Source organism: Lampris incognitus, chromosome 2, assembly GCF_029633865.1.
Source record: "Lampris incognitus isolate fLamInc1 chromosome 2, fLamInc1.hap2, whole genome shotgun sequence".
Lineage (NCBI taxonomy): Eukaryota > Metazoa > Chordata > Actinopteri > Lampriformes > Lampridae > Lampris > Lampris incognitus.
This window is the reverse complement of record NC_079212.1, coordinates 39,774,054-39,798,939: the sequence shown is the minus strand read 5'-3', so window position 1 is coordinate 39,798,939 and position 24,886 is coordinate 39,774,054. Positions and strand designations below refer to the sequence as shown.

The following is a 24,886-nucleotide window of genomic DNA, read 5'->3' as shown; positions in this document are numbered from 1 at the left end:
TAAAGTGCAAGTAGAGCATAAAAGAGACGGACCCTACTACATGAATGGAATGACAGAAAAAAACAAAATAGAAGGAATAATGGCAATATTGAAATTACTTTGATCAGATTATGTTGGGTATTAATACAGCCTGGCCTGCCTACATATATATAGTTATCACTATGAAAAATGTCTTTACTAAAGACCTCTGTCTGCCGTCAATCAAATGCAACAAAACACATACAGTATATATATGCAAACACATGACATTCCCACAAACATTTAAAAGGTTCATTGTGATTTGGAGCGGGAGGCTATAACATATTATGCTTCATCCACTTCACTTCTACCATTAACATAGTGCCATCTGCTGGTTCAAGGACAAAAGCAACACTGCAAGGCAGCTTGCCATGGTTTTTCAGACCGGTGACACTGTCAGAGAGGATATCCTTCACAAATATCTAAGCCTAGTTTAAGAAGCATCCACCACTTTAAAATAGTCAGTGTTAGATGAGTTTTATGGAACTTATTAGCCACCAGAAGTACAATTCTGCTAAAATATAATAGGTAACTTCATATGTGAAAATAAACTAAAACTTTTTTTGGGTGGCATCAAGTTTCCACCACAGATAGTTTTTTTTTTTTTTTTATAACTTTGTTTATTGAATTTTCCGCATAATCAACATTTACAAAATAATTGTCCTCGTAAGTTGTACAGCATGAACACAAAACACATCCAACAATACACTAACACACCAGAATACAATGAGGAATAAAAACACACCCTCAAAGGAGAAAAAAAAATCAAATTAAATCAAAACAAATTAACTAAAATAATTAAAAAATAAATAAAAATAACTAAATAAATACAAGTACACATATTCCAATGCACTTGTCCGCAGGCCAGCCAACCCAGCACAGTCCCTCACAGACATCATGTACACATACACCCTACCTCCTTCATCACCGGAGCTTGCCACGCCCCCACCTCCATCCAACAAGGACATCAATAAAAAGGAAAAAAAAATGCATATATATATACACACACATCACTCTGGAATAACAGGGAAATGAAGTCGCTTAACATAAGAAAAGAAGGGGGTCCACATTGCCCAGAATTTGTTTAGGGACCCTTTGAGTGTGTGCCTAATTTTTTCCAGCTTTATACAATTTAAAACAGACTTAATCCAAAGAGCATGAGAAGGGGGTACAGAGGATTTCCAACTAAGCAAAACCAATCGTCTCGCCAACAGGGTAACAAAGGCAATAAAATCCTTATTAATATTGGTCAGTTGCAATGTGGGCGAGGGCACCCCAAATAGCGCAATAAAAGGGTCTGGCTTGATCTGTGTGTCACATACTTCTGAAAGTGTGCTAAAAATATCTTTCCAAAAACCATCAAGAGATGAGCAACACCAAAACATGTGCACATGGTTAGCAGGAGACTGGTTACACCTCACACAGTTAGGATTTATGTCTTTGTAAATTTTCGCTAGTCTCGCTTTGGTCCAATGAGCCCTATGAATGATTTTGCATTGAATGAGACCATGTCGGGCGCAGACCGAAGAGGTATGTACCCTTCCGAGTGCCCTCTCCCACAGCCCATCAGATATTCCCTCCCCCAGTTCCTCCTCCCATGAGGATTTAATGTCATTAAGTGAGGCAATTCTTAAAGAACAAATTTGTCTATAAATTATTGACAAGGTACCTTTCAGAGTGGGAAGCGGGGTAAGAAAGGTGTCAAACTGTGTTTCACCAGGAAGGGTGGGGAAATGAGGATCCAAATTGCGGACGTAACTCCGGATCTGTAAAAATCTAAAAAAATGATGCCTGGGAAGACCAAATTTAACTGCTAGTTGCTCAAACGTACTAAATGTATTGTCAATGTAGAGATCTTTAAACCTTTTTATACCAAGACTAGACCATATTGAGAAAGCACTATCAACCATAGATGGGGCAAAAGCAGGGTTCGAGGCCATCGGAGCAGAAAGAGAGGTTGTCTGAAACCCAAAATGGCGTCTAAATTGATTCCAGATCCTCAATGTTGTTTTGACACACACATTCTTGGTGAAAGAGGAATAAGGGCCTGTAATGGAGGAGTGAGCGAGGGAAGACAATGATGCCGGTACAGACGAAGCAGCTTCCATCTTTAACCAAATTGGGGACGGGGACATCTCTCCACCTCGCAACCAGAACTGAATGACCCTAAGATTAGCCGCCCAATAATAAAATCTAAAATCTGGTAGCGCCATACCTCCGTCTGACTTGGGTCTCTGCAAGAGCTGTTTTCGTATCCTAGGAGTCTTCTTATCCCATATGAAAGGTAGAATTAGGCCGTCTATTTTTTTGAAAAATGTGTTGGGAAGAAAAATCGGTAGGCACTGAAAGAGATATAAAAATTTAGGGAGTGTGTTCATTTTAACAGAATTAATTCTCGCTACTAAAGAGAGGTGCATCACTGACCAGCGTTCAAAATCATCCTTAGTGCGGGTTAAAAGCGAGGAAAAGTTGGCCCGAAAAAGGTTTTCAAATCGACTCGTGACCTGTACACCAAGATAAGTGAAACAACTATGAGCAACTTTGAATGGCAAGGTATGTAATGGGAATTTTTCCGCAGTCACATTAAGCGGCATCAATTCGCTTTTACTGAGATTCAGTTTATACCCTGATAAATGACCAAAGGATGTAATAGTAGCAAGGGCAGCAGGAACAGAAACAGAAAGATTAGATGTGTATAGCAATAAGTCATCTGCATATAAAGACACCTTGTGCTCATGTCCGTATCTAACTATACCTTTGATAAGAGGGTTGGAACGAAGTGCTATTGCAAGGGGTTCTATGGTGAGAGCAAACAATAAAGGGCTTAGAGGGCAACCCTGGCGTGTTGACCGTTGCAGAGGGAAACAGCCTGACTGAGTGTTATTAGTCCTGACAGAGGCTTGGGGGGACGCATACAGAAGTCTTACCCAAGTAGTGAATTTTGAACCAAAGCCGAATTTATTTAGTGTATAGAAAAGGTACTTCCACTCCACCCTGTCAAACGCCTTCTCCGCATCCAGGGATATAATGGCCTCCGAGGTGTTGGTGTCAGAGGAATTGTACATGATATTAAATAGTCGCCTAAGATTGAAGAATGAATGTCTATTTCTAATAAATCCTGTTTGATCAGGAGAGATAATCGATGGGAGAACTGTTTACAGGCGTGTTGCCAGAAGTTTGGCTAAAATCTTATAGTCAACATTTAACAGGCTAATTGGACGATATGATGCACATTCAAGAGGGTCTTTATTATTTTTAAGAATTAAACAGATAGTCGCTTGAGTGAGAGTCTGTGGAAGAGTACCATTAACAAATGCTTCATTATACATTTCAATTAGAATAGGGGCTATTTTGGGGAGAAGCTTTTTATAAAACTCTGTCGAGTAACCGTCAGGCCCTGGGCTTCTCCCGGATTGAAGGGATTTGACAGCTCTAGACAGTTCTTCAACAGTGATTGGTTGTTCTAATTCTTTAACCAAATCCTGGTTGACTAAAGGTACATCAAGGGAGTGGAAGAAGTCATCAAATTCTGATAAATCAGCATCACTTTCAGAAGTATATAGAGACTGGTAGAAACTTCTGAACTCATCATTTATCTCCCTAGGGTCTAATGATATTCCGGATGACGTATGAATTTTGGGAATTTGATGTGATGATCAAACTTGACGCAACTTGTGTGCTAATAACTTACTGGCTTTGTCTCCCTGTTCATAGTAGGTGCTCCTAGACTTGACAAGCAGCTCAGTAACTTGATCTGTTAGCAAAGTGTCAAATTCTGCTTGCAAAGTTAAGCGCTCCTTATAAATATCTGGAGATGGTGAAACGGAATATGCGTTATCTAATTGGGCAATGCGGCGTGTTAGCATGGACAATTTATCTTTTTTAAGTTTGTTCTCATATGTGGTGTAGGAAATAATTTCACCGCTAAGATAAGCTTTCAAAGTTTCCCATAGGGTAGACGCAGAGATACCTGGGGTTCTATTTGTATCCATAAAAAAGTCAATTTGGGCCGAAGCAAAGTTAATAAAATTTTCGTTACTGAGTAATTGAGTGTTAAGCCGCCAAGGCGGTCTCTGATTATTAGCTGTTTGAAAGACTACTCCCATAGTGACAGGGGCATGGTCCGAAACCACAATTGGATTATATAAGCACGAAGATATGGAATGGAGAAGTCTATCATCTACAAGGAAGTAGTCTATGCGCGTAAAAGTGTGGTGTACCGAAGAGAAAAAAGAGTATGCCCTCCCAGATGGATTAAATGTTCTCCAAGGGTCTGAAACAGCGAAATCAGACATAAAGGTATGGACAACCCCAGCTGAGGTTGATAAAGTAGTAGATTTAGTGGAGGATCGATCCAAATGTGGGTCCAACCAGCAGTTAAAGTCACCGCCTATGATCAGCATATGGGAGGACATATCAGGGAGTGTGGAGAAAACCGATTTGAAAAAATCCCCATTGTCCCAATTAGGACCATAAACATTAACAAGAACCACCTTCGTATCGAATAACCTACCACTGACAATTACATATCTACCATTGGGATCAGCTATCACATTAGAACATGTAAAAGGTACTGATTTGTGAAGTAAGATAGCCACCCCTCTTGACCTACTCTGAAATGAGGAATGGAACACCTGACCCACCCATCTGCACCTAAGTATTGAGTGTTGTGGTACCTTGAGATGAGTTTCTTGGAGGAAGATAATGTGAGCTTTCAACTGATGGAGGTGGTGGAGAACCTTACTGCGTTTAACTGGGTTGTTAATGCCCCTACAATTCCAAGTGAGAAAATTAAAACCATTCCCTCCAGCAGGATGAGCTACGTCAGGCTGAGTCATGTCTTAAGAGAGAGAGTACATGTTAAGGACAAGGCATAATGCAAATTAAATATTTTGGCTGACCTCAATAGTGCAAATTCAAAAAACAAAAATAAGTGACAAAACACAAGAAAACAAAACACAAATACAGAAGGAAAAAAACCCTCCCACAAAATCCCTCTTGCCGAAGCATCTCCCCAACTGAGATGCAAGCAAACCCCTAAATACAAAAAACCTTTAGAGCAACGCATACCAACTTAGCTAGCTTACTCTTAGCTACCTGAGATTTGTGACCATTGAACTAGAATAAAGCAAATGTGCATAAGTCGGTCTCCAATAACATTAGGACCCGAGGAAAACTAACTCAGTTAAGAGAGGTACAAAATCTATAAAGTGGCAAAATTGAACTTCAACCATGTAAACAACCAAATACTGGCAGTGCAGGCAGCTCAGATCAAAACAAAATGAAATGAGAATGACACAAATAGTAGGCAGTAATATAAGTGGAATAAAATATATCTCCACATTATATCACCTTAATGTGAGTAGTCCGCTGTATACTCATCAACATGTATTGAAAATAAAAATAAAAAACCCACTACATTCAAGTGTCAACAATGAGCACTGCAAGGCTAGCTTCACTCTCCAACATGTACTGAAAATAAAAAAACAGCTGCGTTCAAATGTCAACAATGAGCACTGCAAGACCAACTTCACTAGCTAATCTGCCTACCAGCCAGCCCGCTAACTAGCCTGCTAACCAGACCAGCCAACTGATATTTTGAGCTACAGACCCGGCGGTGGCATGACAGCTTTTTTCACCCTGTTTTTGATGAAATCGGCCGCAACAGCCGGGTCCTCAAACCTGTGTGTGGAGCTGTCCAGCAGGGTCAGTCTCAGAACCGCAGGGTAGATGAGACCATATTTCACGCCGGGACAGGCGCGCAGCTGGCGCTTAACATCTCCGAAGCTAGCCCGCTTCTTGGCCACAGCCGTGGTGTAGTCCGGAAATATCGAGACTCTTCTACCCTTGTAGAGGAGAGGAGACGCATCTCCAGATCTCTTCAGCATGTCGTTCCGGACGTGAAAGAAATGCACCCTGATGACAAATGGTCGCGGAGGTTCACCCTCCCGGGGTCGGCTCCGCAGGGTGCGATGGGCCCGGTCTAGCAGCGGCTTCTCATCCAGGCCGAGCAGCTCCTGAAGCAGCCCGGCTACGAATTCTGTCGGTCGCGGGCCCTCCACTCCCTCCGGTATTCCCAGAAGACGGATGTTGTTCCTCCGCATTCTACCTTCCAGGTCCTCGCATCTGTTGTCCAGGTATGTCACCCTAGTTGTTAGTGAGCCGACGTTCGCCTCTAGCTCGGTAATCCGAGTGCTGTGATCTGTAGCACTGCGCTCCAGCTCTGATAAAACGACTCCATGTGCGTCGAGTTTATTCTGGATCCTCTCGATAGATCTTTTAAGCTCGTCTTTGACCAGTATCATCTCTGATCTGAGAGTGGTAGCTGAAGTGTCAATCTTACCGAAAATATCGGTTTTGAGGGAGCCCATCATGGATTGTAGCATTTCCGCGGTCAGTACTGTCATGCTGTCAGCACTAGCTGTAGCACCCGATGTTGGGAGCGGATCAGATTCAGGAGAGGGCGCAGGCTTATTGCGGCCTGCTCTTGCAGACTCCGTTTTCGGTCGATTAGATGTCATTTCACCTTCAAAGTCCTCAAATATAGTGTGAATCGTTTAAAGGACTCTTTAGACGCTTGACCACCAAAGACATGCACGATTTAGCGAGATTAAATATATAAATTTGGTCACTAACTCAGGAGCAATAGAGAAACGTGTCCTACATCCTCGACGTCCCGGCCACGCCCACCACAGATAGTTTTAACAGTTACCTATGTTTGCCATACTTCAACCAAGTTTCACACCAAACATCTCCTCATCATAAACATCTCAAGATAGATGGTGATTTCACACTAGGAGGTGCCATCTTGACTACTCATGTTGCAGAGCCTGTCCTCAGAAAGGGCTTAAATAGAAGACCTGGGGTTTCGAAGACTAAAACCAACAGTCATACAGAAGAGCTATCAAAACTCACCAGGGCTATGATGAGACCAACAGCTGAACTTAAGGTTAAAGTGATAAAAGGCCTTGAAAAATCAGTCCCAAAACAAGTGAAAGCCAGACCCTTCTCTTTTGTGGTCTTTTTCTCTAATGTAAATAATAGTCAGGGACTAGGGACTAAAGTTTTGAGAACATTTTTCTCCACAATCCTGTCTCATCCTCCTTTGTGTGTAAAATATTAGCAAGGGCCACCTGCCCTCCCCGATCACATGTTCATTCCTACATCAGTCCATTTTGGGGTTTACCAGCTCTTCCTGCACGTGCCTCAAGTTGGTGTGTGGTACCTCAGTCAGTAAGCCTCATTCAAGCCAAGGCTCACAGGGAAATAGCTGACGTCCTATTTCTGTAGAGTGAAGCAGCTTAAGCGAACAAGTCAACCCCTCTGAATAAAACTCAACTGGGCCTAAATTATCATGTTTCCAAAACATTGGGAGACCACTTGTGTTTTTTTGTTTTGTTTTTGTTTTTTAGACAAGGGTCCTCCTCCTTGACGAAACTGAAGACAATAAAAAAAAAAAAAAAAAATCTTTTTCAGATTGCAAATAATCAGTCATAGCTGTGATGTTAATATTTTCATCGATCACCTTTAAATTTCCTCTCCAGACAATCCTAACGGTGGTTCAATACCACGATCAAACATGAACCACACCAATAGAAGGACCAACAAAATCTCCTCCGGTGTTATATTTCAACTGTACTTTATAGTTTTCAGTAGGGCTGGGCAATAATTCAATATTATAATTTATCGTCTTTCAATGGTATCATATCAGGATGGAATTTGGATATTGTTGATATTGTGATACACAATTTTGTTGTACAAAATTGATGGGAACTTTATTATCTAAAATGTCTCACAAAATGAGGTCTACAATATTAGAGGGAGTATTATTTGAAAACTAGTTTTGGTTTAATATTATGCTTCATATTACCAAACAGCTCACTTAAGGGGAATTCTTAGACAGTATTCATGCATATGTATGCAGATATTGTGACATGTATTGATATTAGGCCAGGATGATAAAATGATGAAGTGATATGTACCAGCAATCGGCACTTCATCAGTACCAATAAGAAAATCGTTTGATGGAACTTTCAATAGTTTCACTTAAATGCATTAAAAGCAAACTGCCATGAAAGCACATAACGTGTGCTCCCTTCCTGGCTCATAAATAGCCTACCATATGCCTTGATAATGGCGTGTGCTACGAGTGATGAACAAACAGCCAATCATTTAACAGGTGTGTTGTTCATCACACCGCCAACATGTAACACATCACAAACCTTTTTTTTTATTTTTTATACAAGAAAAAATATACACAACAAGTTTGGGAATAAATACATGATGAAGGATGGAAATACATCAACAATGGTGGAAATGATAATACAGTACAATTGCGTGAATATAATATAAAGAGATATCAGAATAATGAAAAATAAGACCGACTAAATAATATTTTACAAACAAATCAAAAAGCACAAAAAAGAAAACAAATAGGGTCATTTGAAAGGAGCACAAGAGAGCAAGGCAAGAGACTTTAAAATGGCAAGGACTGAGCTATAGATGTGTACAATGATTTAGCTTTCCCGTTCATTCCCCCCCCCCATATTTTTCAGTGAATTAAAGTAGTTGGCAAAGCTACGCAAGAAAAAGGTGAAAGAGGGAGTACTGCCATTCCATTACAAGAATTCATGATATTTACATCAAATAATTACGAGATTAACAAGGTCTGAAATTTTTGCATCTAAATTGACCATAAAATAAATGATGTCACCATATGTAAAAGAAGGTCAATTATCCAGTTTTAAAGATAACCAATTATGAATATCAGACCAAAACAAATCAGCATAAGAGCATTTAAAAAATAGATGGCCAATAGTTTCAGCTTCTGAAGAACAAAAGATGCAAGGATCCACTTGAAATTTAAATCTTGTGTGAAGAAAATCACTAACAGAGTATATTGCTGATAGTATTTTAAAGTGGGTTTCTGTGACCTTAGGAGCAATAGGACAAGATAAATAAAAAGAAAAAAAACTGCATTCTCAAAGGGGCCTCAATATTATCCCGTACAAGACAAGAGTTAGTCCCCGAAATTTTTATATTTGAAGACTAAACTAACTTTTCTGTCATCACATCTTTTATCCAGCAGATTGACATCATCAACCTTTAGAAAAGGCAAAGAAGGTGCAATCGAAGAATATTGTATACTGCTTTGTAACATTTGAAATAAAGGAATGGGAATTGCTTTGCTTTTTTTTTCATAACCTTTTCTTGAAATAGTGATTCTGTACTTAATAGTAAAATCATCGAAGCATAATAACAGTCCTTCTGAATTCAGTAAGTCGTGTACAAATATTAAACCATTGTCAAACCAATTAGCTCTGAAAATTAATTTTCCATTTATGGTAATAACCCTGTTTTTCCATGATAAAAAATTGTGTGGTGAAAAATTGTGGGTAAATATAATTTTCCATAATGTAATGTTTGTTTGTGGAACTCAGCAAAAAGTCAATCCCTCCAACCTTACTGAATATTTTGCTAGGGATATGGTACCATTTAGATTGATGTTGTGAAATACATTCTTTTAACCATTTGACCCTGAAATATGCAATTACAGATTCAAATTCCATGGCTTTTAATCCCCCATTGACATAATCTCTGACTAACTGTGATTTCCGTAAATAATGAGTTTTGTTTCTCGTAATAAATGTAAATATAATGGAGTTAGATGACTTTATCACTTTTGATGAAGTAAATAAAGAGTGGCAAGGGTAGATAAGCTTTGATAAACCTTCTGCTTTGGACAGACAAATACGACTCAGTATAGACAAGTTATGTGTGAGCCAATGATTTGAAGTTTTCTGTACAGCTTTCAGTCTGGGAATAATATTCAAATCTTCTCTTTTATGCAAATTTTCTGTTATTACTAAGCCAAGGTATTTTACCTCCTCTTTAACTGGGATATTGGCTATGCTGCTTATATCACTGCAATGAACAGTCAAAAGTTCACATTTCCTAAGGTTTAAAGTCAGACCAGATGCTTTGGAGACAAGGTTGAATTCACTTATTGCTTTGTAACCATATTCTTATTTTTTTTAGAAACAATGCTGTATCATCCGCAAATTGACCAATTATGAATTCTTTACCCAGTATTTCAATACCATGAATGTCTGATGAGTTTCCAAAGTAAATCGCCAACAATTCTGCAGCTATAATGAATAATAATGGACTAACCCGGCATCCTTGACGAATCCCTCAATTAACTGGGAATCTCCTTGAAAAGCCATGACTGAGAGCTACACTGCTTTTAATAACATTACAAAGCATTTGAATTACATTGCAAAAGTTTGATCCAAAGTCAAACAATTTTAAGGTTTTAAATAAAAACGGGTGTTCTAAAGTATCAAAGGCTTTGAAGAAATCTAAGAATAAAATGAAGCTATCATGTGGTATCAGTGTCTTATAATCAAGAATATCCAAGACTAATCGAGTATGGTTATGAATATGTCTCCCTTTGATAAATGCGGACCTTAAGTCTATTAGCATAAATGTGTGCTAAGACCTTATAGTCACCACAAAGGAGAACAATAGGTCTCCAGTTATCCAAGGATAATTTGTCTTTGTTTGGTTTTGGTATAAGCATGATTATGCCTTGTTTCATGGGAGGTGACAGGATAGAGTTGTTTATATACACTCTTTAAAAGCATCATACATCAATTCTCTAATTTCAGACCAGAAATGTTTGAAGAATTCTGTTGTGAGACCATCTGGGCCCGGTGACTTTCCGTTAGGCATCTGAGAAATGGCAGTCTAATTCTGCATTAGAAATTTCAGCTTCTGTTTGAACTTTAAAGTTCTCATCTATTTTTGGGGTCCAGTCCTTCAGCAAATTCAAGAAAGAGATAGCCTCTTGCCTAGAGTATTCAGAACTGTAACGAGACGTATAAAAAGTACATATGTGGTTATCAACAGTATTCTGATCTTCCCTTAAACAATTGTTAATATATAGTTTACTTATTACCTTTTTGGCTTGTCTATTTCTTTCTAAATTAAAAAAGCGCAATAAATTCTTTTCACCATCCTCAATCCATCTTGCTCTTGAATGGATGAATGCATCTTTTGCCTTTTCTCTGTATAGGTCATCTAACTGCGACTGCAATTGATGGAGTTCGAGATTATTTTCATCATTCAGATTGGTTTGGCTGATTTATTTTGGATATAATATCTAGCTGTTTTTTCTTCTTAAACTGGCTGATTTTTCTTTGCCTTCCTGAATGCCAATGTTCCTAATATTATATTTGAGCAACTCCCATTTATACATGGGTGATAAGTCAACTTGTAGCTTGACCTCACTGATCAAAGACAAGCTCCTACTACAAAATGAAGTGTTTTTCAGTAAATTACTGTTAATTTTCCAGTGGAACATCCTAGGTTGTGGTAAACTGTCCTTGACGAAAGAGAGTAATAGCACAATGATCAGTGAGGGGAGAAGGACAAGTATCACAATTAGAGGACATCCATCCATCCATCTAAACCGCTTATCCTACTCAGGGTCGTGGGGATGCAGGATGTATTGTTACTCCAAGTGTATTTTTTTTCTAGATATGCAATATATCAACAAGATCACATGAATTGGAAAGATCAGATATCAAAGGGTCAAAAGAATGAGCGTTGAACCGGGTGGGAACTCTGTCTTGCTATTCATCTGGGACTGCATTAAAGTCTCCTGCAACAATATCTTTGCCTGTTGTGTACAAATTTTGCCAATTATTAATCATGTTACCTGAATTGGAAAATAATCTTATTTTTGGCCTGATTATTAAAACCATATGGATTCACCAGAATGTAGTTCCATCCATCCATTATCCAAACCGCTTATCCTGCTCTCAGGGCCGCGGGACGCTGGAGCCTATCCCAGCAGCCATTGGGCGGCAGGCGGGGAGACACCCTGGACAGGCTGCCAGGCCATCACAGGGCCCAGAATGTAGTTACAATCATTAAATTCTATAATCACCATTATCCAGTGGCCCTCGGTATCACACTTATGATCAATAAACTTGCCATACAGATGGTTAAAAAAAATTACCATACCCGCAGAATGCGAAGTAAAGTGGGATAGAAATATGTCGCCACTGCCCCACTGGGATTTCCAAAAACTGACATCATTATTAATAGAATGTGTCTCTTGTAGGAAGAAACAATTAAATCTTGGCTGCTCCTTGCAAAAAAGAAAAAAAAAGCCTTTTGCTTTGTGCTATCCCTTAAAGCCCTAACATTTATCGATAACAAGGAAAATGACATACCATGTAACTTGAAAATCACCAACTCAATGCAGGATTAGTGTAAACAGTAACCTTCCAGAAACAAGTTAATATCAACCAACAGTCAGATATTAATGAGACCCAAAATTTGTCAGAGAGGAACAAAGCTTTAACCAGCAAACAACTGTGATAGAAAAAGTCATGTGGCATACTGTGTGCTAGATAAACAACGTCATACTCTTTAGTCCTTTTTGACGTGTAGGTTTGGCTACAAAAAACTAAAACATTTATAACAATCACAGAGGTTACCACCTTCTGTTGGTGGCAAGAAAAGAAAACAATGCTCTTCTATCAACGAGCCACACGGCAGCCGTCTATGACCGCGTAACTGTCTCGCAGATAGGCTTTGAGTCCCTTTTTCCTGGCTTCCTCCACCTTTGGCCAGAGACGGGTGTGGGCTTCACGGTCCTCTTTGCAGAAGTCTTCTCTAAAGCGGATTTTCATATTGTTGCAGATTCTGGCATTTTTCGACATCTTCCAAAATTGATCACGGACAGTTCTCATAGAAAAATGTAGGATAATCTGCCTGGGTCTCATTTTCTGGCCCAGCATGTGCACTGTGTTTTGCAAATGATCTGCTTAGAGGGGGGGAATTTTGGTCAGATCACTTCATCTCTGGTGTTCTCCCCCTCTCTCTCGGGGACACTGTTCAGCCGTAGTGAGCATCTCTGTTTGAATCTTGCATGCTCCAGACACGCTTCATTCAGCGATGTGTTTTCTTTCTGTAGTGTAGCCACCTGGTTTTTTCAGCTTGTCCACTTCTTCAATTATACCTTTCAAGGCAAGTATACTGGCATCAGCTGACTCTTTTATTTTGATGACTGCGTCAGTATTTGCCTTCAATTGCCACTCCACAGCTTGGATGTGCTCACCCTGGGTATCAAATTTGCGAGTGAGAGTCGGAATGGCATTGAAGAGGACACTGTTGCAGACTTCTTCCTCCTGAACATTGTGCTTTTTTTTCTTTTCTTTTTTTTTGTCTCTTTGGGTTCGGGCTTTTCACCGGGGTATGATGCACATTATGCAGTGATTCATGAGTCAGGTTTCGGGACTTTTCTTCTCCTTGCTCCAACCAGGGAATATCCTCATGGTCGCATGCTCGTTGAAGAGCAGCTAATGAGTAGCCGTGATGGTTGTTAGCACCAGCCATAGTTCTCTCACGATGAGAAAAGAACTTCCATCCATTATCCAAACCGCTTATCCTGCTGTCAGGGTTGCGGGGATGCTGGAGCCTAACTTAGAAGTGCTAAATTAGCCAAACTGAAATAAAGGCTTCGTGCACGAGGGCAACTATGTAATTATGACGTTTGACTGGAAGTGTTTGAAGTTTTGAAGGTTTTTAATTAAGTGGTCTCGGATCCTGCACAAAGTTTGACTGCTCACTCTGCCATCTTGGCACACCCCCGACACATCAGAAACTGTGGCGTGAGAAAACAAGTGCAGACAATGAGGAAATTGCTGATATAAAAGGACAGGTCAGCTCGCCGTATGGAAGTTTTTTGTTTGTTTGTCGCCTCCCCCCCAAGGCTGCCCGCTATCAGAACACCTGGTGGTTAAATTCAAAGTAAGGTGGTTGAATTCAAAATAAAGGGGTTAAAGTCAACCTTTTTTCTCCTGATCATTTAAAAATAGGTCATTAAAATGATCAATGGTGTCCGGGTGGCATGGCGGTCTATTTCGTTGCCTACCAACACAGGGCTCGCCGGTTCGAATCCCCGTGTTACCTCTGGCTTGGTCGGGCATCCCTACAGTCTGCGGGTGGGGAGCAGGATGTCGGTATGTATCCTGGTTGCTGCACTAGTGCCTCCTCCGGTTGGTTGGGCCACCTGTTTGGGGGAGGGGGAACTGGGGGGAATAGCGTGATCCTCCCACACGCTACATCCCCCTGGCGAAACTCCTCACTGTCAGGTGAAAAGAAGCGGCTGGCGACTCCCCATGGATTGGAGGAGACATGTAGTAGTCTGCAGTCCTCCCCGGATCAGCAGAGGGGGTGGAGCAGCAATCGGGACAGCTCGGAAGAGTGGGGTAATTGGCCGGATACAATTGGGGAGAAACGGAGAAAAGCGGGGGGGGGGGTCAATAATTATCGATATCGACTGAAATAAAACATGTAATTGTGTTAAACTTTTCAGCTATATCGCCCAGCCCTAATGATCAGCTTTGTTCGAATGAAAATAATTTTCTTGAACTGCTGTAGTAACACCATGATGATGCTATAATCGCTGCACAATGGTTGTTTTCATAATCTTGGGGCTAAACCTCTCGATTAAAGAGACAATTTTCATACATCTTAACAAATTATTTCTAAGGGATTTAATTAGAGTACATATAAATGTTAGTAAGGAAGAGGGAGGTTGGGAAAGGTAGGGGGTGAAAGCCGTTACCAAGTCAAACCTCGAACACGGACTGCCAACATACTGGATGTTTGGCTTGCCCTGTGAGTCACCAGCATGATCAATGGGAAATAGTTACATGCTTCAACTTTTCTAGCTTTGGGTTCTTGTCTTTGCAGCATGAGGAGAGAACACAAAAACAAACACCGAGTCTGCTAAGTTCGACAAACTGAACGATGCCATCTTCAGAACTTAAAAGCCACTCTGTATTGCAGCCTGTAACGGGGTTAACACTTGAGAACATCACCACTGATGCTGCTGACAGCATTATGGCCGTTAGCTACATGTGTACTCGGTGCTTTCCCTATGGTTCAAATTACATCCAGATGCATTTGGAAGAGAGTAATTATATCTCTCAACATAAGCAGATGGCCAACCAAGTATTTACAGGCGGGTTTAATCGGTTGTTTCTTCAAAGACTTTGGCAGTCCTTCACAGATGAAGGTTTGCACTGAGACATCGGATCACAGAGGTAAAGTTGACATTTTACTTCCCCTCGTTTGACCGCTGATGTGAAGATGACTTTTGACATTCGTAAGCAGAACCGGGCTATCCACTAGCATATGTGACTCTGATTATTGTTGAAACGATTGTTCAAATTGTTTTAATTGCTTAAATTATTTATCTTTGTTATGTACATAACTATAGTATGACTTGAAATAGGACATTATATAATTAAATAAACGGACGATGAGACCAGTTACTTTATAGAGAAATAATTGTTCCATCATGTAACAAATAACTTATCAACAGAAGTTTACATGAGGATGGACTATCTGAACATGACAGACTTCTGTCTCTTCCTCGGCAGGGGTTAACTGGAGCAGTCCAGCACTGGCCAGCACCTCCCTGTGTGGCTGGACTCCAGTAAAGACTTTCTATTCTGACTCATCCACTGAAAAACAATCATATGTGTGTGCCTAAATAAAGACGGGCAGGCAGATGGACAGACCAAAACAACTATCAAGGTTGTGATACACAGGAACCCAATTCTGTCATGGTGTAGTAACTGAATGGAGACATATTCCCATAGCCACACTGTATGCAACCTGTGGAAAGGTTCACACACGTAGTGGAAGACACCCTGAACTATGGATGGCAACAGCCAAATGAAACCAAATTGTTCTCACAAATAAATTTTGAAGTATGGGATTGGGCTACAAACCGAACTCCTGCAAATTCATATACACCCATAGATGTGGCAATGTTGTGAACAAATGTTTTATGCCACAATGGCTCCCACTAAGGTGAAAAATGTTACCATTAAACAGGTGCCAATACCCCATGAAACTCTTGCATAAAACTTTTTAAATATCTCAAGAGGGGCCTTGATCAGTGATTAAAAGGATATACTACAAAATTATGGACCTCTACCTTTATTTCCTAAACGAGGTATACCTCTGTGTGTATACCATTTTTAAAATTGCAATTTTTAATTATATTGATTATAATTGGTTAATAGTTCATGTATAATTTCAAATCAAAATAGACATCTTCATTGCTAATTGTCCCAGTGCATTACAACATATGCTTGCAATATAGACCCATTACCAAACACCTGGCGAGATCATGCTTACAGCACTAGCTGTGCTGCAGCTTTCACTGCTCCTATGTCCATTTTATTCCACCCTCTCTGTCTAAAATATCATCTGCAAAACTTGATAAACAGTTAAACTAAATCGTTTTAAATGCTTGAATATAGTGCGCTACCAAATGAATAAAGGTTGCATTCAAAATGTCAGAAAATCAGTAATAATTAATTATTCATCAATCGAAAAAATCATTAATGATTAATTTTAACAGGATTTTTTTACTGTTCTTTTTAAAAGAATTTAAAACATAAAGTGCACAAATGCAAATAGAAAAATATCAAGAGTAGCACCATAAAAACGCTTGAATTTTTTTCAGTTGTAGTAATTGTTTCACTGTTGATTATAAACACAATCTCTTATGCTAGAACATGGTACGTAGCTAGAATTCCCAGCATTTATATCACATTAAAATTTGGAGCACCAAACATCATTTGAATGAGAGTCTCGTAAAGCCAGTCAATGGACGTTCAACACTACAACTGATGTCAGTGTCCCCTGGCTCCTTTCTATCAGAAAGTACTGCTAAAAGTACTGCTAAAAGATAAACGCCCTTATGAACACTAAAACAACTGTTCTTCATATATCATTCAGATTAACTAACAAACAGAAAAGATTGTTGAATCACTCTATCCTTTTTAAATTTTAATATAGCTAATTTCATTTAGTAGGACTTTTCTATATTTGATTAACTACTGACCACAGTTATTGTCTGTATATTCTAGCCCAGGTCCACAACACTGGCCCATAAGAGGACCTGACCTCTCCTTACCTGTACCTCATACCAGTGGTGTAGGACACACAGTCCCGCAGTGACACATGGTTCATCTTAAGGAAGTCCTCCAGGTTTTTAAGCTGAGCGGCAGCGCGTACCTCACGCAGGCGCTGGAACTCGGCCAGCTGGTTGCTGCGTTGCTGCCTCTCCTCTTGTTCCAGGGCCTGCTCCGATAGGAAGCAGCTCAGGCCGCTGCGGACGCTTTCGCTCATGGATGACAAAGACAGCATCTTGCCTCCAGAGCTGCCACCACCACTGCTGATACTGCTGCTTCGCCGTATCCCACTGCTGCCGTCTCGAATCCCGGGCGGTACACCTCCACCGACGCCACCTCCAGGCTTGGGCATCTGGAGGTTATCGACAGCAGGGGGAAGACTCATTTGGCGGCTCAGGCGACGGCTGCCCCCATGGCTGCCTCGCACATCAGTCAGAGTACTCCTGTGTGTGGCAAACATGCCCCATGTGCTCGTGCGGAACCAGCTGAGAGTCAAAATGGTGTCTCCAGGTGGGGTGCAGGTAGTGTCAAACAAGGGTCATCGAAGACACAAACACACAGACAGACTGATGGACAGTCAGACCTAGCAAGGACTAGTGTTACATGGCTGGTTTTGGAGCCCAAAGGGAGTGGGAGAGAGCCATGGCTTTAAATAGCACCTGTTCCTCTTGCTCATCGGAGAGAGAGGGTGGTTGGCCAACAGAACAATCCTGCCACCCCTCCCCTCCTATCATCCCCAGCTCCATGCATCATAGCTTGTAGTGTAATCAGAGCTGCCCTTTACTGACCAACCGCCACCCCTCCCCTTTTCAGACCAATTATTCAAGTTTGAAAACCATGGCTCGATGAAAATAGTGATAGGGAGTTCCTCACAGCTGAACTTCAAGAGAAAGACAAGTAGGGTCATTTTGTTGTATTATGTTTATGTGAGCATGCACAATGGTCACTGTGTTCTCAACGGTGCACAAAAAAACATGCAAACAAACTTTCCCAGGTGCCAGAAACAAGGACTTGTGCCATTTTGGCATGCATGAAAAATATTAGATGCAGGGAGGGATAGATCTGTGCCACCTTGGATGGGGGGATGGGGTAGGGGTTGAAGGCTTGAGGAGACATGATCTCGAGAACCGATTGTCCCTTAATTAGCACAAGTAGAGGCAATATTATTAAGTATTATGCAACGTAACAAACAAGTGACGATAGCAAAGGCTTGGATGAGAAAGCAGATAACAACAGTGCAGCATAATAAATAGACAAACTGTCCACATGCACCAAATTATCCTGAACTTATCCAGAGTACACCTATATAACTTGCTATAAAAGCTCTAAACAGTTTAATACATGTTATAAATCACAAAATGTGAATTTTTTTACGGGCCACTGTCAAATCAAGTCACTGTCTGTGCTGTCTTTTAACGATTCATTACAGAGTCATGAAAAGCCTTCTGGGTAATGATAATATTCAATTCACATCATGGGTCTCTGTCTACATTAATGTTTTAATCATCTTAGCCACACAAATGAATTGGGTGATTTTTTTTTAATTTTTGTTTTTTTGTTTTTTTGTTAAACACTGGCATCAAGGTTGGACATAATGCAACTTGTCCTCGATCAAACCAACACAAAACTTGATAGACACATGCTACATTTCTGGGCTACGCTGCTCCCTCTGGGATAACTTGAAAATACAAGTCAACAGCAAAGCGCACTGTTCAGCACAGCAAACAACAAATATTGTTCTTTACTTGCTGGGAAATCAATATACTGTCCAACCTTACAACTTCCTCCTCCTAAACATCTCATTTTTACCACCAAGAGCGTCATCTCTGGTCTTCCTGAGCATTTCTGCAATTCCTCCCACATCAACGCCCCAGCATTTTCCTAACCAGCCACAGTAGCCCCTACCGGGAGAAGCCAGGCTGCTGAATATTTCAGGACCCTCTTATCCTGTCCTGGTGACTAACATGGAACATATCATCTCACTGCTTCCACTGTGGCCGAGCAGGAAAAAAAAACAGTTTCCCAAAGATTAAGGAGCTGGAGCCGAAAGAACCACGCGTCCCAACATCCTGGCGGGCCATGATCTTCCTCAGACAACATGTCAGTAAGGATCCAGACAAGTGCCAGACACGAGTCACATGTCAATGCAACAGCCATGCATTCATCCCTTCCTCCATCCATCCATTTCTCAGCACTTGCACCGTTTTCTGCCACTTACCCGGGTGTTCGGTGTCCGGCCGATGTAGGGGTTCTGAACCACGCTGCTCATGGTGGAGGCCGTCAGTAGCCAAATACAGCCGGACTTCTTCTATCAAGCCTAGCCCAAAGCCAAGCAGGGCAGCTCCACCACTACTATGTGTCTAGCTGGAGGAGCGGTTAACAATGCTCGACATTCCACCCCTCTTACTTGGTAATACGACACACAAAAAGCCCTATCACTGCCCCCTATCTGCACTGCAAAGCCCAGCAAATATTCCCATAAGTAAATTATTTAGTTTGACGTTGGCACTAAAAGCTTTTGATTGTCTGAAACAGCAGAAAGAATGTTAAAAGCCCTTCATTTTGCGTGTTCCCAGGCTGGTGTGCCTCTGTGCGTGTAAAACACAACCGTCTTGCTTTGCGTCTACAAAGGTATGCATTAAAACCGATCCAAGAGGTTCTGTTCTGTGCCCGACTGTTTCACAGTACAGCACCATGCAAATAACAACAGAAACTCCTTAACTATTAATATATCATCATATATAGCACCAATTTCTCACTTGCAGACTGTTACATGATGCAGTGATTTCAGTCTAATCACTAGTATGCTGTTTTAAATACATATTTGAACTCATGAAACATCACTACCCAGAACTACTGTGTGTGAGAGAGATGAGAAAAGAGAAGAAAGAGTGGGAGTGCAATAGAAAGAGAAATTTGACAGGTTTAGAGTGATTACTAATGTGAGTGTTCTCACTAATCAAACTACTACTTACAGATTAAGAAGTGGATCACATTGTGCATCATTATGCCCCATACACGACGTTACACAATAAGAGACAGTGAAACAACAAAAACCAAAATGAAAAAATAAATAAAATAAAATACAGGCCATACGAACACAAACCAAAGCATACAGCAGCTATAATCTCAAGTATTGGCTATGAACATGTATATTCTATGTGTACTCATGTAACACAGACTGTATTACCATCACCACCACTGTAATTGTTCTAGAGAGATAACCGCTGACTTCAGTTTAACTTGTGACCAGCATGCTACTGCTGAGTACACTTGGCAATTCAAATTTTCTCTCTGACTAACAGCTACCATCCTGTCCTCCAACAGTAAAATCTATAATTTAGGAAACAATTTGCCGGCTGTACTGTCTCCCCCAAGCTAGAAAAATCTGTGTGCCCTCATGGATATGTGTGTGTGTGTGTGTGTGTGTGTGTGTGTGTGTGTGTGTGTGTGTGTGTGTGTGTGTGTGTGTGTGTGTGTGTGTGTGTGTGTGTGTGTGTGTGTGTGTGTGTGGTGGTGGTGGGGTGGGGTCACGCTGAATGTGGCAAAACGAGGCACCCAGCGAAAAGTAAATTAGTGTTTTTCGTGTTTTTCTGTATATGTTCATGATTCATGAAGTGAGTGATTCGACGCAGTCAAGTCACAAAGTTTTTAAGCAGCCAGATTGGGAAATGTGAGCTTACCTATAAAACTGCAGTTGTCGTTTCGGGCTGCCATACCGTGCACTAGGATCATGAGAGCACCATTCGAGAGATGAAGACGGAAAGAGACAGCGAGAGAGAGGAGACAACAGAGACAAAGAAAAATACAAGAAAAAAATATTAACGTCATTGGACATGACAGGACATGGTAAGTTCATCAGCTGTCCATTAAATATATTTTGGAGGTTTACAGTAGATGCATGACCAAATAGCATTCCTAGTGTCCGCTTCAGGTACTACAGGCTGCAGTTTTAACAACACTGGTATAGTCACTGATATTGTGACCTCACATCTTTGTCATAAACCATGCTCAAGATATAGTCCATCTGACGGGCTCTTAGAGGGTTCTTTACACTTCTTCTTTACAGTTGTTTGCATTCTATGAGACTGGGGTCCAAATGTTATCTGGATCTGATTTATCCACATTACATTTACACACGTTATCAAAGACGTGTCAACAGTAGGTAGATATTCATTCCCCACATATCTCTGATACATTTTCCTGAGAATAAGAGCAATCAGACTGTTTTATGATCAACCCAAGCACATTTTAAAGTTGGGTATAAATTAAGGGTTTGCTTCTATTAGCTACCCAGGTGCATTATTAGACTTCCCAATTTCTACAGCTTCCCGTTTCTCCTGCCTTGATTGGACATTGTGATCAATGTGGATTTGGATAGATGCCTTAAACTCTTTTCTATTTAAGGTTTAACATATTTTGGCACAATTTAAATTAAAATAATCAGCCTGCCATTTTAACATACAATATGCACATTGGACACTTTGGTTTTCCACCACTCTTGAAATATATCTAATGCTCTTGTACAACTGTAATGCTACATGGATCTTAATGCTAATAAGCAATGCATGTAGTGTGTCCTCTGTTGCAGTTGTCTCATTTAATATGAGGCGTTTACTGTGCTAATGCTGCATGAGACAGAACATACGTGTGTCTGGATTACCTTACCTGTAGATCATGCCAGGGGAAGCATGCTGTTTGTGGGAGAGGTGTGCCGGGGAGTCTGTGGTGGATTCAGGATACATGAGGCCTGGAGGAGTAAAACTACTGTGAGGTAGGGATACACTCCCATCTTTCAGGACAAATGAGTAAAGACCACAATGTTCAAACCTGTGAGAATATCAAAATAAAGGGGCTTTGCTTTACTAAACCTCACAAGCCTGGATAGGGCAGGACAACACAATGGGCATGAGAAGTAACAAAAGGTCATTTAGGGCTACTGATAAATTCTGTCGATTACCTAATTGGCTATATCCATATGTCTTACAATACTCTTCCAAAAGGTTTACAGGATATTTATTTTTATTTTTTACAACCTCAATTTCTACATGCACCATGGCAAAATACGACCCAGGTTGTAAAAAAAAATCCTTTAATAATAACGAAGTCATGTGCCTAAATAAGCCAAAAAATCTTAGAAATATGGAAACATATTATTTAATTCAAACAGGATAGAAAGTTTGTTTATTTAAAGTTGTGGCGTTGAACACCTCCGATTCAAAGTCCTGTTAGTTAAATTCTTCCCCTCAGTTGAAAGTTCAGATAACAGACAGATTACAGTTCAGCACTCAACACCATTGTGCCCTCTAAGTTTGTCAGTAAGCTCAAAGACCTAGGACAAAACACCGCCCTGTGCAGGTGGATCCTGCACTTCCTGACAGGCAGACCCCAGGAAGTGAGGATGGGCACCAGCACCTGCTACACACTGACTCTCAGCACTGGTGCCCCCAGGGCTGTGTGCTTAACTCCCTCCTACTGCCCTGTTCATGCATGACAGCGTGGCCACACACAGCTCCAACACAATCGTTAAGTTTGCTGACGACACCACTGTCATCAGCCTGATCACAGACAACAATGAGATGGCCTACAGAGACGAGGTGAGAGCCCTGACAATGTGGTGCCAGGACAACAACCTCCATCTCAACATCAGCAAAACTAAGGAGCTGATAGTGGACTTCAGGAAGCTGCAGGAGGAAGGACACACCCCCATCAACATCAGAGGGACAGCAGTGGAGAGAGTCATCAGCTTCAGGTTTCTCGGGGTGAACATAAGCGAGGACCTGACCTGGTCACACCACACCGACATCACCATCAATGTGGCAAGACGACAGCTCTTCTTCTTCCGCAGGCTGAAGAGGTTTGGCACCGACTCCAGGATACTCTGCAACTTCTACAGATGTGCCACTGAGAGTATCCTGACTGGTTGCATCACCGCCTGTTATGGCAGCTGCATCACCCTTGACCGCAAGGCTCTATAGAGGGTGGTGAAAACGGCACAGCACATCACCAGGACTGAGATACCAGCCATGCCAGACCTCTACACCCAGAGGTGCAGGAAAAAAGCCCGGTGATGGTTGAGGACCGAGGCCCCCCCAGCCACTAACTGGTCACTCTGTTACCGTCTAGCAAACAGTACCAGCGCATCCAGACCTGAACCAACAGGCTTAAGGACAGTCCCCCCCCACAAGCCATCAGACTCTTGAATACAGACTATGGACATTTTAGAATTCACAAAAAAAAAAAAAAACACACACACTCTCTCTCACTCTATCTCTCAAAATGCACATGCCTCGCTTTATTCTGCACTGTTCACTTTCTGCCATACCACTTCTGCACTATGTACAGATATATTTAACATATGTATTACAACTACACAACTCTGTATATACTGTTACATTTCCATGTCAACTGTTACATTTTAGATTTTAATGTGTGATTTCAGTTTAAATTTAAGTTTATTTTTCTCCAGCCCATATACACTGTGAATTTTTAGCATTTTTTGTTTTATTGTTAGTTATTTTTAGTTTTTAATTTCTCATGCTGGACTGTAAATATGGTAATTTTATAATTTTATATTTTTTTGTTAACGTTTAGATTTTTTTTGATTTTTACTTAATCTGTTATGTCATATTCTTTAGCTTTTTGAAGTTGAACTGGTGCCAAAGCATTTCATTGTCAGCAATGCCTGGCACGCTGTATTGCTGTGCATTTGACAAATAACTTAAGGCTTTCAACTGAGGGAGAAGTACTATCGTACAAGCCACTATGAATCTACTTCTTAATGTTTGCCAGAAGATGGAACTATTTTCTCCATTTCACTTAATCTTTTTTCATGCTCAAGATATTGTGACGCAACAATCTCATTTAGAAAGAAAGTATTTTTAGCAGGATTGATATAGCATCATGAAGCGCTCTTGAGGCTGCCCCGTGCACCCTCTATGTGCAAAGGATTTAGGTCAATGCAGTGGTCCAACTACAACATGTCATTCCAGTTGATGAGTGGCCTTATTTTGAGTTTTCCACAGACTTATTGTTGCTGGAGAACTGGAATATGTTCGGTTAAATGCAAGTGCTGTCCCCAGCTCTCATGTTCATGCTCAGTGTAATCTGAATAATGCTCTATATTTGAATGAACATTTTTGTTTTTATTTGAGCTCCTTAAATGGTTTATTTACTTAAGGTGATGATGATGATGATGATGGTGATAATGATCATATTTACTGAAAGAGCATCTATATTTTCCAATATCTCTGAATATTACCATTAAATATCTTTGTGCCATTTCATCAGTGTCAGACAATGACATCAATAGGTGGCATGTATTATACTTACTTATCTCTGAAGCTAAATGAAATAGGCGAATGAATTCTTTGGCTGTGTGTTATAAATGGATCAACACTGAAAGCGATTTGTGCACTAACAAAGCACACTAGACTGAGCAGCATTGTTGTCACAGACGACCAGATGGTTTACAATCATTTTAAAAGGCACTGGCAAAAGGATTGTGGGTTTGGGTTTTTCAATTTCACCTGGTCATTTCCACACAATTCCACACTTTTGCATCAAACATTTCCATCTTGTGTGTTTCCTTTGCAGGATAGTATATATTCGGATTGAGTAAAAAAAAAAAATTAAAAAAAATCTAGTCATGCCTCAGGATTGAGGAAAAGCCACAGCAGAGTCTATCTTAGGTATCAAGGCAGGGAAAAAAAAGCTGTAACCCAATTTCTGACCTAATAAAAATATTAATTCCCTGGTGACCCTTCCATTTTGAATCTACTGTGTGTGTGTGTGTGTGTGTGTGTGTGTGTGTGTGTGTGTGTGTGTGTGTGTGTGTGTGTGTGTGTGTGTGTGTG

General features: G+C 40.7%; 1 protein-coding gene across 4 annotated transcripts in view; it reads right to left on the bottom strand.

Annotated features, from left to right (window-relative positions):
* LOC130106592 (voltage-gated potassium channel subunit beta-2-like) overlaps positions 1 to 21,775 on the bottom strand; it is a 77,251-nt gene extending 55,476 nt beyond the window's left edge. For 2 of the 4 annotated variants that reach the window (XM_056272753.1, XM_056272754.1), the window contains exon 1: positions 17,033 to 17,490. In XM_056272753.1, the coding sequence (XP_056128728.1) occupies positions 17,033 to 17,490 (458 nt within the window). Of the gene's footprint in view, positions 1 to 17,032; positions 17,491 to 20,713; positions 20,756 to 21,698 lie in introns of those variants that run through there. The other 2 variants (XM_056272757.1, XM_056272758.1) reach the window with 2 other exon arrangements.
* Between the last annotated feature and the right edge of the window lie 3,111 nt (positions 21,776 to 24,886).